The sequence below is a fragment of the Haliotis cracherodii genome, unplaced genomic scaffold, assembly GCF_022045235.1.
Source record: "Haliotis cracherodii isolate W230 unplaced genomic scaffold, xgHalCrac1.p SCAF_3, whole genome shotgun sequence".
Taxonomy (NCBI): Eukaryota; Metazoa; Mollusca; class Gastropoda; order Lepetellida; family Haliotidae; genus Haliotis; species Haliotis cracherodii.
The window spans coordinates 57,929,080-57,947,308 of record NW_027266286.1 but is presented as its reverse complement, the minus strand read 5'-3'; the positions used below and the strand labels follow the sequence as shown (position 1 = coordinate 57,947,308).

At 45.5% G+C, this 18,229-nt stretch overlaps 1 protein-coding gene across 2 annotated transcripts in view; it reads right to left on the bottom strand.

Moving 5' to 3' along the window:
• Window positions 1–18,229, bottom strand: part of LOC139474116 (hormonally up-regulated neu tumor-associated kinase-like) — a 33,888-nt gene that overhangs the window by 14,492 nt on the left and 1,167 nt on the right. The window contains exons 1-3 of one of the 2 annotated variants that reach the window (XM_071256989.1): window positions 15,074–15,338; window positions 13,172–13,422; window positions 3,460–3,752 (exon numbers count right to left, since the gene is read on the bottom strand). In XM_071256989.1, the coding sequence (XP_071113090.1) occupies window positions 3,460–3,752; window positions 13,172–13,384 (506 nt within the window). In that variant the 5' untranslated portion in view covers window positions 13,385–13,422; window positions 15,074–15,338. Of the gene's footprint in view, window positions 1–3,459; window positions 3,753–13,171; window positions 13,423–15,073; window positions 15,339–18,229 lie in introns of those variants that run through there. The other variant, XM_071256988.1, reaches the window with a different exon arrangement.

Below are 18,229 nucleotides of genomic sequence, written 5' to 3'. Positions count from 1 at the left end.
TTTCAAGAATTTTCTGGGACATTTGTTTTTCTCGATAAAGTCCCGGGCCCCCCAGAGTATGAAATGGTCTGTCCCAAACTTTATTACAGATATGTTTTTCAACTACAATGTATGTACAATCGTTTTGCCGTTTTACAAAAATTGACACGTACCATTTATAATCGTTATTTGCTGTAATCTCGCAAACATATAAGACAATTTGCGGTGTTTAGTTTATCGATGTTCTATCCAAGCAGGGCGTGCCATTGTTGAACTAGAGCTTACGAAACGGAAAAACAGCGATGCCAGCTGGCTGCCTAGGAAACAGGCCAATGCATTGTCTGACAATGTTGAGACAGTGTGGTTTATTCACATACCTTCCTGGTACTCTGTTATAATAGCTTTGTCCTGATGTCTATCGATGTAGAGTTGATCACTCTTCCGCTCACTTTAACACTACGGCTAATTATAACGTTGAAATGTAGTACAAAACCCTCACAGAAATAGGCACACTTCTATCAGAATTAGGGGCGGTCGGGTAGCCTAGTGGTTAAAGCGTTTGCTCGTCACGCCGAAGACCCCGACATAGGTACACTGTGTCAAGCCCATTTCTGGTGTTCCAGGCCGTGATATTGCTGTAATATTGCTTAAAGCGGCGTGGAACCATACTCACTCACTCACGCTATCAGAATTGTGTTCATAAGTAACACAGATCCAGTATAACTCAATTCGTGGTCATATAACATTCATTTGGTCATTGTTGCCGGTGTCCCGGTATAAACTCTCCCCCGTACAAATTCTCCCCCCGGAGATTTTATACCGGTACAGATTTCCACCGGAGAATCTGTTCTGAAATAAAATCTCCCCCGGGCGGATATGTTTCGCGCCCCCCTCAGTATAAAGTCTCTCCCCTGATTATTCGGTTTGTTGCAATGTCTTTAAGTACTATCTTCTTTAAATAGCTATCTTTAATGTAAGGAGGGTTACTTTAAAAAATAGATTATGAAATGTGATCCCTTCTTCCTCTTTAACCTCCATCTAATATATGTAAAATATAATACCGTTAATATATACCACTGGGCGGAACAAAAAGTCCAACCTGAGGATCTAAACAAACTACTCCAAATAAGCGATAAATCTACTATATTCCTAAGAGACGTTAACACTCACCATCCTCCATGGACCATAGATGATAAAATAAATGATCATGGCAAATTAATCTCCGAATGGATAGAAACAAACGACCTAGTACTCCTAAATAACAACCAACCCACGAGGTACGATAAGATAACCCAAAAAATGTCGGCTATCGACCTAACCATATGCACCGCAGATCTAGCTCAATGGAAAGTGCACGATGTCCCGCTAGGTAGTGACCACTTCCCCATAAACATAACCATAGGAAATACAAACGTACCAATCCAAACAGAAAACCAAGAACCAAAATTCCATTACAATAAAGCCAACTGGGACCAATTCCAAGATATCTGCAACGAAGCTAACTTAAACGAAAGAGAAAATAATGATCCAGAAACCTATTGTAAAAACCTAACAGTCTATATAATAAACGCAGCCAAAACCTCCATCCCCTTCAAAACATCTAAGACAGGCAAACCCACGGTACCATGGTGGAAGGAGGAAATAGAACAGACTAGACGAAAACGAAAGCCAAAAATTCCAAGATAAACTTAAAACAAAAAACAGACCCACAAAAGAACCAAACCAGGACAATCTAGAAATAAACCAACCCTACACAATGGAGGAGCTCCTCCACGCAATCAAAACAGGAAAAAGGGCATAGCCCCAGAATTAGACCTAACTTCTTACCAAAAAATTTAATAAACTCACCCTAAAACTACTCCAGGCACTACTCAAACTATACAATCTCATCTACCTAAACGGACAGGTTCCTACTCCCTGGAAACAGGCCCTAGTCATACAAATCCCTAAACCTAATAAACCAGCTAATCAAGCTAACTCATATAGACCAATATCCCTAACTTCAAACTTATGCAAAGTAATGGAATCAATGGCTAAAACTAGATTACAACATTACCTAACCCAAAATAACAGCAACTATTGAACTGCATGGCAAGTATTTATAAAAGAGATTTTATTTCGTTGTGTGGGGGAGAGTTTATTTCGAGAGGGGCGGAACTGTACCGGTATAAATTCGCCGGGGGGAGATTTTATTCTGGGGGCGAATATATTTCGTGACACCGGGACTAAACGTCCCAGCACTCCCAGAGTTGAGCATCCATGGCGTCAACACACAAAATAACCTGCCTATGTGTTGTGTTGATTGACGCTGCTAACCGAGTAAGCTTCGCTCGGCGGACAGTTGCATCCCCGTGTTGATGCTGTAACCCAGCTACTATTCTTCTCAATATTTTCATCTTTCTAACAGGATTGTTTATACAGTTACGATTGAATCGATGCGATTCTTAACGCGTTGGGCTCGAAATAAAAGACAATTGTTGGCAGAAAGGACACGATGACATGGCGAGGATACTTTCGATGTAGGTTTTATTTTTTATTGTTTTACCCTTATAACTTGTTTGTTATTTTAAGCTGACAAAATCGTATATGAGTTCTCTTAGCACTTGCTGATTCTTGCTGTTTTCACGTACCGACATTGTGAATGTGATTGGACACGCTCCGATAGGCATCTAACCGACACCGTACTTTTTACCAGGCTTTCTACACAGAATGATAGCAAATCAATGGAAGTTTAAAGTAAACAGCGATCGCTTTGTTGCAGAAACACAATATTTGATCAATATTTGTTTTTTTATTCAGAAGGTTTAGACATCCGAGTGATGCACATATATACTGCCGCGTGACGGTGACATCACAGAAACGCCCTGATCTTGTAACATCAGTTGTCTGTATCCCCTTGGGGAAAGAGCAGATACCGATATATGGTATCTTGGCATGGGTAATTACTGTCCGTCCGTGACTAGTGACAAACCGATACTTATGTAATTTATCGATTCATACTTCTAACACGACATCCGGTTGTCATACGCACCACCCAAGGTGCTGGAATAACGTCGTTTCGAATAACATTGTTAACTATTTGGCGTTTCTGACTAGTCCGTACGAAAAGGGCAAAATACGAGTTGTAAAAGGTAGCAGAATTATTCGAATTTGACTTTGTTTACACCCCCCCCCCCTCCTCCTAACAACACTCAAACAAAACGAGAAATGTTTCTCATCGTCGTGTGGGTCTTGCAAAACCTTGTGTTTTTTTTCTCCTTGTTTCCGAATTCAGTCGTTTCATATTTTAGTCTTTTGAAATTAAAAACTAACTATTAATTTCGTGTCTCTGGTTGTCTTTTTTTTCATTCATTGTTTTATATCATGACCATGTACACGCAAAAGTGGTTCAACTAAGAAGATGTTAAGCCCGGGCCTTATACGGAAAAGTTTCTTGAAGAAAAGAAAGTCTCGTAAAACTTCGTTAATGCTTCACCTTACCTATGCAATATCCCTGCGCGATGTAAATAGTCCACTGCTGAGACAATCTGACGTATATATCGCCGCACTTCTTTTTCTTCTAACTTCTTCCGCTTACAAATGTAATCCATGAGATCTCCGTGTTGACAGAGCTCCGTGACGAGGTAGTAGCTGTTCTCCGTCTCCATGATCTCCAGCAACTGCACGACGTTCTGGTGACGGACCATCTGCAGTAGTCTCCCCTCTCGGCGCAGATTCTTCCGCACATAGGTGTCGCTTTTCGCCCGTTTTTTGTCTATAACTTTTATTGCTACCTGAAAAAAAATGTAGAAATTTGTTATACAACATATCTGGTTGTATGTCCGATGGTAGTTCATCGACTTGACAGCACAAAGAAATACACTTTGTTCTTAGATTGATACCTGTATTGCCATTTTAGCGTTGATGACAGGTCGAAGAAAATCGAAAAGTTCAAGAAATCTGTCTATCCAAACACAGGGACTGTTGAAACGCAAACATTAGCAGCTACAAGATATGGTTACTGCCCATGTCGCAGTCCCTTCATACAGAACTATGACTCTGGCAGTGAACTGGGCCCGTTCTACAAAGCAAACGTAGCGCAACGACCGTCGTAAGTCTATGTTAAAGTATGGGAGTTACGATCACCTTAGCACTACAATAGCTGGAACGAACCCCTGGTTTATGTGTCTTGTAGATGCTATTGTTTGCTCTACAAGCTCCCATGTATCCACCCATTTAATAATTATTTAATCAGGTAGACACTGCAGAATTCAAAGAGAAGACAGAATCTGTCAACTGTGTATTTTTTTATGATATAGAAGATGAATATTCCACTTTACTTGTTTGTCTAGTTGACATTAGAAGCCAATTCATCAATGATTACGTTTTCAAGGGTCCTCACTTGTATACATTTTACTTTGCCATGAAGACAAAAAATACCGCCACAATTTTAAAAAAAAGTCAGTGTTCATTTTCCATGCCATGAATCTCAGAAAGCATGCCCTTACTCAAGGATTTGATGTTATTTAACAGTTACAATGGCTATTGATGTATATTCTATTGCATAAATGTACCCTCAACTACCTTATAATAGGCCTATTATTGTTACGATTCTGTTAGTTTGCTTCGTAAATAACAGACTGTTCCCCCCCCCCCCCCCACCCCCCACCCCCACCCCCAAACACAGACATACACCGCCATAACCCCAACCCCACCCCCCCCCCTGTGTGCTATTTGACACTGTGCCTTGCGCTTGAATATATTCTCCCTTCTGAAATATCCCTATCAATGTTGTGTGACATGGGTTGACCGGCGGTCATCACACAGAGAACATAAGACACGGTATTACAGCCAAGGCCATAATCTCGTCCCGTGGTCACTCTAACATCACCCACTGACCACCGCTGGATCTGCAACTACTGCTTGGCCGGTAATATACACCCCGACAAGCACGCACGCACGCGCGCACGCACGCACGCACGCACACAGATACACACAGATACTCGCATGCACGTCGTGCTTAAGTGTAATAATCTTGAACATGATATCACCTCACCACCCAACGCGTCTTAAATAACATCACACGTGCACCTCAAACGACCCACTTCAAATATACCTGATGTTCGAACCAAAACCGATTATTGCCACGTCATCCGTGTTTGGTATGTTGCGTTCATCACGCTATGATAACTCTGCCCACTTATTGAGGCCGTGTCGGTCGTGATAACCAGGCACACAGTATCAAAGAACGTGTCTCTGCCTCGTCCTGAAGCAAGCACCCCATGTCCTGTTTCACTTTTACATGCCGCGCACAGGGTATTTACTCGTTGATGTGCTGTACGTGGGGTTATATAAACATATATCACCCAGTGAAGTAATCACTTGACAAATACATACATTGAGATAGAATGTCACGAGTGCACACACTCCACAGCATAAACCTGGCTACCTCGAGGGCCCTACCCCCTGGCATGGCACTTGGAACACAATTCAGGGCGATATCAGTGTAAAAACTTGCCTGTATAAAGACTTAGCGGTTTGTGGTGAGGTTACTTATTCTCTGGCATATTGACCACGAAGTAGGCGTTTACTGTTATGGCCATCTGTGTGTACAGATAGTGACCGTTTCTGTCTGTGTGCGCACACAAATCGGAAATTGTGCTTGCGCTTGAAACTTAATCAAATAAAACAAAAAACAACACCAGCCTTATGCTGTGAAATATGTTAGGAAATAATCGTGATTGATCTATCCTTCAGGGATAACATTAATATTTAATACAACTCGACTGATGGTCTCCGATACAATTGTCCACAATTCCCATTGTCACCCTAACTTCCCACCCCCACCAACCACCTCCACCCCCACCAACCACCGTCACCCAAACTCCCCACATTCAGCTCCAACCATCACCCAAACTCCCCACCCCCAACAACCACAGTCACCCTAACTCCCCACTCCCGCCAACCACCGTCACCCCCACCAACCACACTCACCTCCCACCGTCACCTCAACTCCCCACACTCACCTCCCACCATCACCCCAACTCCCAACCCCTACCAACCACTCACCTCCCACCATCACCCGAACTCCCCACCCCACCAACCACCGTCACTCGAACTCCCCACCCCACCTCCCACCATCACAACAACCCCCAACCCCCATCAACCACCGTCACTCTAACTCCCCACCCCATCTCCCACCATCACCCCAACTTCCAACCCCCACCAACCACCGTAACCCCAACTCCAAACCCCCACCAACCACCGCCACCCTAACTCCCCCCCCACGTCACCCTAAACCCCCCCCCCCCCCCCCCCCCCCCCAAACAAAAACCACCATCATCCCCTCAAACCACTCTCACCACCACCTGCTACCCCCACTCCCACCAATCACTATCACCCCAGTGATACACGATCGGTCTCCAAATTAAAGTTTCTATCTACGAGTTATCAACACCTGTGTTTTGAAAGGTCCCCGAGGTATGTATGCTGGCGTAGCCTGGCTACATGTCCTACTGATGATGGATAGAGTACACTCCGGTTGCAAATAGTGGGCGTGTGTCATCGGGGTTCATTATAAAAGTAATCTAAACTGACTGTGTCAGAACTAGGACAGATCTCAACTTGCGTTCTATAATCAAATCACGGTGTTACGCGACTATGTATTCATAGCAAGAACGAGCATTCGTTTGTAGCACGAACCCAGTCAAGGCCCGGTGGCAATTGACAGTGGATGTTGAGTTCGTTCGTTCGTTCGTGAGTCTGGTGCAACGTCGCTTTGAACAACATTTGAGATATAATGCTATCATGTATGACTGAGTGACGCATATTGACATCGCTTTTAACAGTATATCACAAGGGTAACCTAAAAGTGTAGCACGTACCAGATGACAAGCACTCTACTGAAACCCTCGAGAAAGGGTATGGTGCTAACATACTAAAGATTGGCAAGCCTGGGACTGGAACCGACGGTCATCTGATCCTGACACGACTAAGGGGCGCAACTCTGCACACTGAAGTGAAGCTACTTGTAGAAAGCGTTGACAAAGAAACAGATGAGAGGTTACAAATAACAATAACATGTACTTGACTGAAAGATCGTACATTGTATGTTCATATTACATTTAGGGTGTCTAACATTGCTTGAATATACGAAGAATTAAAACACCGTGTGCTTGGCGCAATTTGTTCCGAAATATGCGGCTGGACGTCTACAATTGACAACGACCTCGTGCATTGGACGTGCAACAATTCCCCGCGACTTCGCGTGCTGGCTGGTGATATGGATAATGCAAACATCACTGCGCCAAAACAAACATAACAGAGAGATACTGGTTTGTTCAAACAGGAACAGCAGGAATACATGACATTTATCTGATACCATTGTTCGCTGACTTGTTGACGTCAGAGGTATTGGTTTGTCCGGCTGTTATCACTGTCTACTGCAATGTTCCCCGCCGGATCCACACCATCCACAATACACATGTACGTGCTGTTCCCCGCCAGACCCACACTATCCACAATACACATGTACGTGCTGTTCCCCGCCGGATCCACACTATCCACAAAACACATGTTCGTGCTGTTCCCCGCTAGACCCACACTAGCCACAATACACATGTACGTGCTGTTCCCCGCCGGATCCACACTATCCACAATACACATGTACGTGCTGTTCCCCGCTAGACCCACGCTAGCCACAATACACACGTGCTGTTCCCCGCCGGATCCACACTATCCACAATACACATGTACGTGCTGTTCCCCGCCAGACCCACGCTAGCCACAATACACACGTGCTGTTCCCCGCTAGACCCACGCTAGCCACAATACACATGTACGTGCTGTTCCCCGCTAGACCCACGCTAGCCACAATACACACGTGCTGTTCCCCCGCTAGACCCACGCTAGCCACAATACACACGTGCTGTTCCCCGCTAGCCACAATACACATGTACGTGCTGTTCCCCGCTAGACCCACGCTAGCCACAATACACATGTACGTGCTGTTCCCCGCTAGACCCACACTAGCCACAATACACACGTGCTGTTCCCCGCTAGACCCACGCTAGCCACAATACACATGCACGTGCTGTTCCCTACTAGATCCACGCTAGGCACAATACACACATGCTGTTCCCAGCTAGACCCACGCTAGCCACAATACAAATGTACGTGCTGTTCCCTGCTAGACCCACGCTAGCCACAATACACACGTGCTGTTCCCCGCTAGACCCACGCTAGCCACAATACACATGTACGTGCTGTTCCCCGCCAGACCCACGCTAGCCACAATACACACGTGCTGTTCTCCGCTAGACCCACGCTAGCCACAATACACACGTGCTGTTCCCCGCTAGACCCACGCTAGCCACAATACACATGTACGTGCTGTTCCCCGCTAGACCCACGCTAGCCACAATACACACGTGCTGTTCCCCGCTAGACCCACGCTAGCCACAATACACACGTGCTGTTCCCCGCTAGACCCACGCTAGCCACAATACACATGTACGTGCTGTTCCCCGCTAGACCCACGCTAGCCACAATACACACGTGCTGTTCCCCGCTAGACCCACGCTAGCCACAATACACATGTACGTGCTGTTCCCCGCCAGACCCACGCTAGCCACAATACACACGTGCTGTTCCCCGCTAGACCCACACTAGCCACAATACACATGTACGTGCTGTTCCCCGCTAGACCCACGCTAGCCACAATACACACGTGCTGTTCCCCGCTAGACCCACGCTAGCCACAATACACACGTGCTGTTCCCCGCTAGCCACAATACACATGTACGTGCTGTTCCCCGCCAGACCCACGCTAGCCACAATACACACGTGCTGTTCCCCGCTAGACCCACGCTAGCCACAATACACATGTACGTGCTGTTCTCCGCTAGACCCACGCTAGCCACAATACACACGTGCTGTTCCCCGCTAGACCCACGCTAGCCACAATACACATGCACGTGCTGTTCCCTACTAGATCCACGCTAGGCACAATACACACATGCTGTTCCCAGCTAGACCCACGCTAGCCACAATACAAATGTACGTGCTGTTCCCTGCTAGACCCACGCTAGCCACAATACACACGTGCTGTTCCCCGCTAGACCCACGCTAGCCACAATACACATGTACGTGCTGTTCCCCGCCAGACCCACGCTAGCCACAATACACACGTGCTGTTCTCCGCTAGACCCACGCTAGCCACAATACACACGTGCTGTTCCCCGCTAGACCCACGCTAGCCACAATACACATGTACGTGCTGTTCCCCGCTAGACCCACGCTAGCCACAATACACACGTGCTGTTCCCCGCTAGACCCACACTAGCCACAATACACACGTGCTGTTCCCCGCTAGACCCACGCCAGCCACAATACACATGTACGTGCTGTTCCCCGCTAGACCCACGCTAGCCACAATACACACGTGCTGTTCCCCGCTAGACCCACGCTAGCCACAATACACATGCACGTGCTGTTCCCTACTAGATCCACGCTAGGCACAATACACACATGCTGTTCCCCGCTAGACCCACGCTAGCCACAATACACACGTGCTGTTCCCCGCTAGACCCACGCTAGCCACAATACACATGCACGTGCTGTTCCCTACTAGATCCACGCTAGGCACAATACACACATGCTGTTCCCTGCTAGACCCACGCTAGGACAATACACACATGCTGTTCACAGCTGGACCCACACTAGCCACAATACACATGTACGTGCTGTTCCCCGCTAGACCCACACTAGCCACAATACACATGTACGTGCTGTTCCCCGCTAGACCCACACTAGCCACAATACACATGTACGTGCTGTTCACAGCTAGACCCACACTAGCCACAATACACATGTACGTGCTGTTCCCCGCTAGACCCACGCTAGCCACAATACACATGTACGTGCTGTTCCCTACTAGACCCAAGCTAGGCACAATACACACATGCTGTTCCCTGCTAGACCCACGCTAGGCACAATACACATGTACGTGCTGTTCACAGCTAGACCCACACTAGCCACAATACACATGTACGTGCTGTTCCCCGCTAGACCCACACTAGCCACAATACACATGTACGTGCTGTTCCCCGCTAGATCCACACTAACCACAATACACACATGCTGTTCCCTACTAGATCCACACTAGCCACAATACACATGTACGTGCTGTTCCCCGCTAGATCCACACTAACCACAATACACACATGCTGTTCCCTACTAGACTCACACAAGCCAAAATACATATGAACATGCTGTTCCCTACTAGATCCACACTAGCCACAATATATATGCACGTGCTGTTTCAGGCAAGCCCCACAACAATTCACACATGCTGTTCCCCGCTAGACCTACGCTAGCCACAATACACATGCACGTGCTGTTCCCCGCTAGATCCACATCAACTACAACACACACGTGCTGTTCCCCGCTAGACCCACAGTATTCCACGTGGCGTTTGCAGTGACCTTATCTGACTAAAGTTTCAACGTCGAGTTCCGACCTACGGCCATCATCTGGAACAATCATGGTGGCCGTGACACTGTTGGCACCAGCACGTGGACAGTGCACGCTGCAGTAGTCCCCCAGCCTCCCCTGCCACGTGCTTGGGAGCGTGATGAACGCCCATTTGCATCCCTCGCCGGTGTCAACTTCAACACTAATGATTCCACTTTTCACATAGACAGTAGACACACGGAAATCAATAGTTTATAAACGCAGTATATGTCAGCCGTGCTCGCATCGTGTACAGTATAAATACACTGACTGATCACACTTGTCATGAGAAAGTGAATGGCATACATTCCCAGCTTGAATTGGCGTGAGTGTGTTTGGTGTTGTAAACATATTCCATCAATATCACGGCGGGTGAACCCAAGAACGGGCTCGTCACATGGAACCCCTGTGAGGAATGGAACCCGGGATTTCGCCGTAACGAGCCAGGGCTTTTACCACTAGGCCACCCCATCGCTCCACTGTATGTAGATAAAGTGAGTGAGCGATTAAGTTGGGGTTAGGTGTTGACAGCTAATAGTCACAATGACGTGGTTCACAGACAGCATTTAAACATAGTTTCATTAACGGTGCTGGAAGGGTATGTGTGGGGATATAGGTCGCTACACCTGGCTTAACCATTAATCCGGCAGAGCGTGGAGCAATCGAACAAAGTGATCTGAATGAGAATTCAAGCTTTGATCCTGGCGTAATGGAGGGGAAAGTATAATTAACTACCATACACCAGAGCTAGATAAACACATTACAAAGGAATGGTTTCTGTTCCCAGTCCCAAACACATCCAGGGAACACATTCGGGGAACGCATTCAGGGAACACATTCGGGGAACTTATTCACGGAACACAATAAGGGAACGCATTCAGGGAACACATTCGGGGAACTTATTCAGGGAACACAATAAGGGAACAGATTCAGGGAACACAATAAGGGAACAGATTCAGGGAACACATTCGGGGAACACATTCGGGGAACACTTTTAGGGAACACATTAAGGGAACACATTCGGGGAAGACATTCAGGGAACACATTCGGGCAACTTATACAGGGAACACATTCAGGCAACCCATTCGGGGAACACATTCAGAGCCAGGTCCTCATTACGCCACAAGTCAACAAGTTAAGTTCTGACATTTGCAGCACAATAGGAGACTAGATTATTCAGTGAGTCTCCAATAATCTGAAGATATTGATCCTGGAAACAGGCTAATTGACATAGGATGTGCGGGATTTACGGTGTATTGTCATAAGGTCAACCAGGAAGTGAATCTTGCCAACGCTGCCCGCCCCGAGGCAGAAGACGTCAGGGAAGGCTGCGGTACACGTCACTGTTATGATGGGAATCTGGGCATTAGGTTCAGGGCGACATTTTTCTCACCGCTGTAACGATGGATGCCTTATGCTGCTGTACATCAACAGGGACAGGTGAACGCGAGATGTGATCTGAACCTAATCACCTGGTCCTACCGAGGCCACTCTCACCCCTGGGGAGACACTCGAAAAAGTAACGGGCACCTTGTAGCGAAATATTGAAAGGCAGGAGTTAATAGTCATTGATTACATTCCCTGCCCCTCCGAGCTAATATAATATTTACGACACGGCAGATGTAAACAGCAACGCGAACAGTGAAGCATTTCTGCAGTTGCCAAAAAAACAGTGCATGTTGGAAAGCGAAACACGGTAAACTCTCGTCAACTCGAACTTGCGTTACTCGATACACCGATATATCGAGTATAAGTGGGTCGATTGGGTATCCTTATCGGTAGGACGATGTAAGATCGGGCCCCGTATATTTCAAACTTTGGCCTAACACCGGATCCCCGTTTGACTCGAATTTCGGTTTAACAGCACCGCCCTACACCCACCACCCTTCGTTTTTAACTTCGGTTAACTCCGGTCTCCCATTGTCTCGTTGTCTTTTTTAAGTAAGGATACGAATCTATGGATGAACAACTTCTTTATTACAATTAAGAGCGACGTTTCGGTGTAGGTTCTAACACCTTTATCAATCAAGTATTTGAACCTACACCGAAACGTCGCTCTTGATTGTAATAAAGAAGTTGTTCATCCATAGATGCTTATCCTTACTAAGTACTCCAACTTTTAAACGCCTATCAAAGAAGTTATTCGTTGTCTTTTTAACTACGATTTACTCGCTACTTGTTAACGAGACTTTACGATAACATGTTTATACCTCGCCAAACTAGGCACAACAAACTCTAATCTCACAGCAGAGCATCTGACAGGTGACATGTCCCTGATACTGATAAATTCCTGTTTGTGTCTATACGTCATGATATACCTGAAATACTGTGGCATAAACCACAACTTCAAGACAAACCCCTTCCCAACACTGCAACCAAACTGACCCGTAGAGATCCGGGGTAGAACAGGTCTTCAGCAACCCATGCTTGCCGTAAAAGGCGAATATGCTTGTCGTAAGAGGCGACTACTGGGATCGGGTGGTCTGGCTCGCTGACTTGGTTGGTGCATGTCATCATATCCCAGTAGCGTGGATCGATGCTTATGATGTCAAACACTGGACTGTCTGTCCATATTCGATTGTTTAGAGACCGCCGTCATATAGCTGGAATGTTGCTGAGTGCGGCGTTAAGCATCAAACAAACAAAACAGTCTCTGTGTCGATGTATGTATAATGTGTTCATGTCGTCATGCCGGTATTACCTTCTCTCCCGTGGGGATGTGCAGGGCCTCCTTCACCTTAGCGAACGACCCCTCCCCTAGCGTCTTGCCCAGCAGGTAGTTCCCCACCTTCTTGGTGTGGGCGAAGTTCTTGATGGTATCCTTGGGAACATCCACCACCTTGTCGGGGAGGTGTTGGGCAGGGGTCAGGGATGACGTCACGGTCATCTCAGATAATCGTCCAGGTTCGCGCATCACCACATTCAGGGGGTCAGTGTGACGTTCTACCACACCTGGAAAACGAGTGAGTGAGTGAGTTCAAGTTTAACGTCACATCGGCAATAAGTTTAGCCATGTCGTGACGACCTGAAAATAGAGACATTGTTATGTGCAACTCAGAGTTACACCAAGGGTGTCATGTTATGGAAATTACACTTAATAGTAACCGTCAGGCAAACCAAGTCAAACAGAACCATTCATTCAAATGTTATTTGAAAGTTCACTGTATGAGTGCGTGACTTTGTTTTAACGCTGTTTTTGACACATCACGGCGTCTCTGCATGGTGTGGAAGCAAAACCCGAAATGATCCATTTCTGACATGTTTACCCCTTTGGTGAGACCCACGGGCACGGATAAGATACTAGCAAACCCAGAATCATGATCTGGGCTAACCTGGATTCGAACCTCGCGATTCAAGGGGCGCAACTCCACACAGCGAATTGCGGCGCCTTAGACGAGAGACCCGTGCTCCATTGCGGTATTGAAAAACATGATTTAGAGGGTGCGTCAAAACTGTAGCATTACAGACTGAGTATGGTTTTACGCCTCTTTCAGCAATATCACGCGGGGGACACCAGAAATGGGCTTCACACATTGTACCCATGTCGGGAATCGAACCCGGGTCTTCGGCGTGACGAGCGAATGCTTTAACCACTAGGCTACCCGACCGCCCCACTATAGCATTAAGAAAGCGAAGCCCATAATATATTTGGGAATCAAACGACATTTGATCCCTGCATCCAATCCACTAATCCTTCCCGGAGCATGTAAATGTTGATTACATGGAGGCAATACTCTCTTTTTACATCTTTAACGCAGATGAGCGTACCTTTGACTCGAAACCACGTCGTCAGTATGGACAAACAGAATTGATATTGTTCACGTTTACAGCCTAAAGAGGAGGTTACATAGCCCATTCTTTACACGATATACAGATAATAGTCCTATATATGTCTCAGACGTACGTAACCAATACCTGTAACGATTTTCATCGGTGAACTGCGATAAAACGTACTGTTGACTAATGCTTAGTCGGTAGAATATATAATTTTGATAGAAACAAAATGAATCCATTTAAATTGAATTTAATTTTGTATTGAAAAGTGAGATGGGAGATTCAAAACTTGAACTTGAGAAAATCTAGACTTGCTTCAATTAGGGCTTTTGCATTACAGAAAGGGCTGGAAGGGAAATAATATGGTGACAGACTAGACGTTCTAGACTAGACTGTGAGACAGTGAGTGAGTGAGTTTGGTTTTACGCCGCTTTTAGCAATATTTCAGCAATATCACGGTGGGGGACACCAGAAATGGGCTTCATATGAAATGTACCCATGTCGGGAATCGAACCCGGGTGTTCGGCGTGACAAGCGTACGCTTTAACCACTAGGCTACCCGACCGCCCCTCTGTGAGACAGACCAGACGTACTAGTGCATTGCTGTAATAATACATGTTCATTTTTATAGTAAATACGTCACACACAACAACAATACCATTGTGGTAGATATCCAACATAAACGTCAAACAGTAGGTACAGTAGAATAAAGAATATATATACGAGGTTCGAGTGGCAGGATTGTACCGCCACTACTGTTAGGTGTCACGAGACCAAAGCCTCACCTGAAACACGTGTGTTTGTGAACACTGAGACCATCTAAACTTACCCGGGTGACACTATCCGTGGTAGTACTACCTCTCTCCCTTGGCTAACCCGAAACACTGGATCATATCACCCGGTTAAAAAGTGAATCTCTTAGCGACTGTTCAAGTTGAAAATCCGCATAATCCGTGAAAACTGGGGTAATATCTCTAAACGGGTTGCCGTGAGGTAGTGGAGGTGTGTTAAGCCCGTGTCTAGCGTTCCCTGGGTAAACACAGACTGTACCCCGGCCCCCTTCACTATCTCAAGAGGAAACGGCCTTATCTGACTCTCACAGCGCCCTTCCGTGAGATGTGGCGGGTCAATAATCTTGTCACAACTACAACACGACCGCAGTATCAGGGACCGAGTCCAGCTATAGCTTTCTCCGTGCTTATGGCAGAGCGCGCTAGTGATGTTATAGTGTTACGTGCTGCAAAAAAATAAAACATGTTTTGTGTCTTACATTGCTGTCTTTTGCTGGAATAGAATGACGTTTGGCGCGTCAGATATTGTTGATATAGTATCATGAGAAGCACTTTCAGGTTTACACGAATCGATACGTTTTGTTTGTTTGTTTGCTGTTTAACGCCGCACTCAGCAATATTCCAGCTATACGACGGAGGCCTGTAAATAATCGAGTCTGGAACAGACAATCCAGTGACTGACAATATGAACATCCATCCACGCCATTGGGATCGATGACATGCATCAACCAACTCAGCGAGCCTGACAACCCGATCCCGTTAGTCGTCTCTTACGACAAGCATACTGACAGAATACAATCCCATTTTAATTGTCCGACCATGATGTATACACCTCCTCGGTTACTGTCGCACCATTTAAATCCCGAAGTATGTCTCAACTGTCGACATTCGGACAATCTCGGGTTTTTATATACAACGACCACGGGAAAGTAATGCACTGAATGCGTTGGGTCGCTTAAAGCCACATTTCCCTCTACTGTAATCTCTGTCAATAAAGCTACCCAATTAATTCAAATCGTGGTTCTTTCAACTCAATTGAATTGCAATATCAATCCGAAAAGTCGACTAAACTATTTTCTGTGAATAGAAACAGCGGACATAGCGTCGATATATGCTTACAAACTGTTGCATACAAAACAGAACCACGGTATACAATGCTCCAGTGTTAGAGTACGGTGCGTCAGTAATAGGTACGCTTTACAGTACATCGTTACGTATGAATAATACCCTGATCACATAAAACATCATTTACAAACGAACAAATACATTCCATTTGCGTTGAGTCGTATTGGAATTTCGTTTAGTCAATCGACAGGATCCATATTACGTGGTGTGTCCAGTCTTTCTTCTCCCGGGCTGGTGTCTCCGTGTTGTTAACAACGTCAACTTCACTACGTGTCCCATACATCATCTACATGGCGGCAACTCGCGCGTTTCACATCTATTGTTTCTCTTCCCATTGTTACTATAGCTGTCTATACGCACGGCAGTATCAACACTGCGGCCGTTCACAAGGGTAATGGAGTACCAACAAATGAGTTTTCTACAACGCTTCACTAAACATTGTCTCTGATCGTATTCCTGGCACACTGTCAGTGAAAGCGGTTGAATGGAACGAATATTTTGAAAGCAATTAAACCAAGACAAATACACTTGTATATAATTTCGTGCATACCCAAGAGTAGAGCGTCCGCGGAGAGCAGAAGGTCCGGGGTTCGAACCCGGGCCGCGTCATATGAAAAGACGTTAAAAGATTGTACTTGTTGCTACCCTGTCTGGCGCTCGGCATTAAGGGGCTAAAACAAGGACTGGTCGGTTCTTAGTCAGTATACTGTGTCTGAGTTAGGTATTCATGTTAAACTGTGGCATGGTATCTCGGTGGGCTAGCACCATAAATCAGCATCAGTCCAGACTAGTACAAGCAGCCACACACACATACACACACACACACACACACACGTGCATGTGCGTCGCTATATAAGTGTAATAATCTTGGACGCGACTTTAAACCCAATTTCACCTCACCTCTGACGTGTCCTCACATACCTGTGAGAATATCTTGTATACAACATTAACCCCTGTTCAGCAGCCTGTACTCAACACATTTTCCACTCTAGGAGACGTGGGAGTCCCTAGTTGCCTGCATGTTAGTCTAACACTTATACAGGTACTGTTGCAATCACGGCAGAGATATCTGACTTAAGTTCCACTAAATACTAATACTCCCACAACAAGCTCCGTGTACTGACAATGCAGAGAACACTCACGCCTTCAGCAAAGGCATACACTGATATACGACGTGATACACCGATATACGATGTGATACACAGATATACAGTGTGATGCAATGATATACGATGTGATACTCTGATTCACGATGTGATACACAGATATACGACGTGATACACCGATATACGATGTGATACACAGATATACAGTGTGATGCAGTGATATACGATGTGATACTCTGATTCACGATGTAATCCAGCGAAATGCGATGTGTTTTCAGACAAGTACAGTATGATACATGATATGTCATATAATGCAAGGATATACCATGTGATACAATGACATACAATGTATACAGTGATATGCGATCTGATATAGCTAAATAAGATGTGGTGCAATGATATACGATGTGGTACAGAGGTATGCGATGTAATCTAGTGAATTGCGATGTGTTTTAGGCAAATACAATATGATACACGATACTATGATATGCGATGTAATACAAGGATATACAATGTGATACAAAGACATACAATGTATACAGTGATATACGATGTGATATAGCTAAATAAGATGTGATGCAATGATATACGATGTGGTACACGACACCATGCTATGCGATGTAATACAAGGATATACAATGTGATACAATGATATGATAAGATACAGTGGTATACGATGTGATATAGCTGAATAAGATGTTGTGGTACAACGATATGCGATGTGATACAGTGATATACGATGTTATACAATGATATGCGATGTGATACAGTGATATACGATGTTATACAATGATATGCGATGTGATAACGATACGATGATATGCGATGTAATACAGGGATATACAATGTGGTACAATGATATGATGTGATGCCATGATATACGATGTGATACAGTGATATACGATGTTATACAATGATATGCGATGTGATACACGATACCATGATATGCGATGTAATATAAGG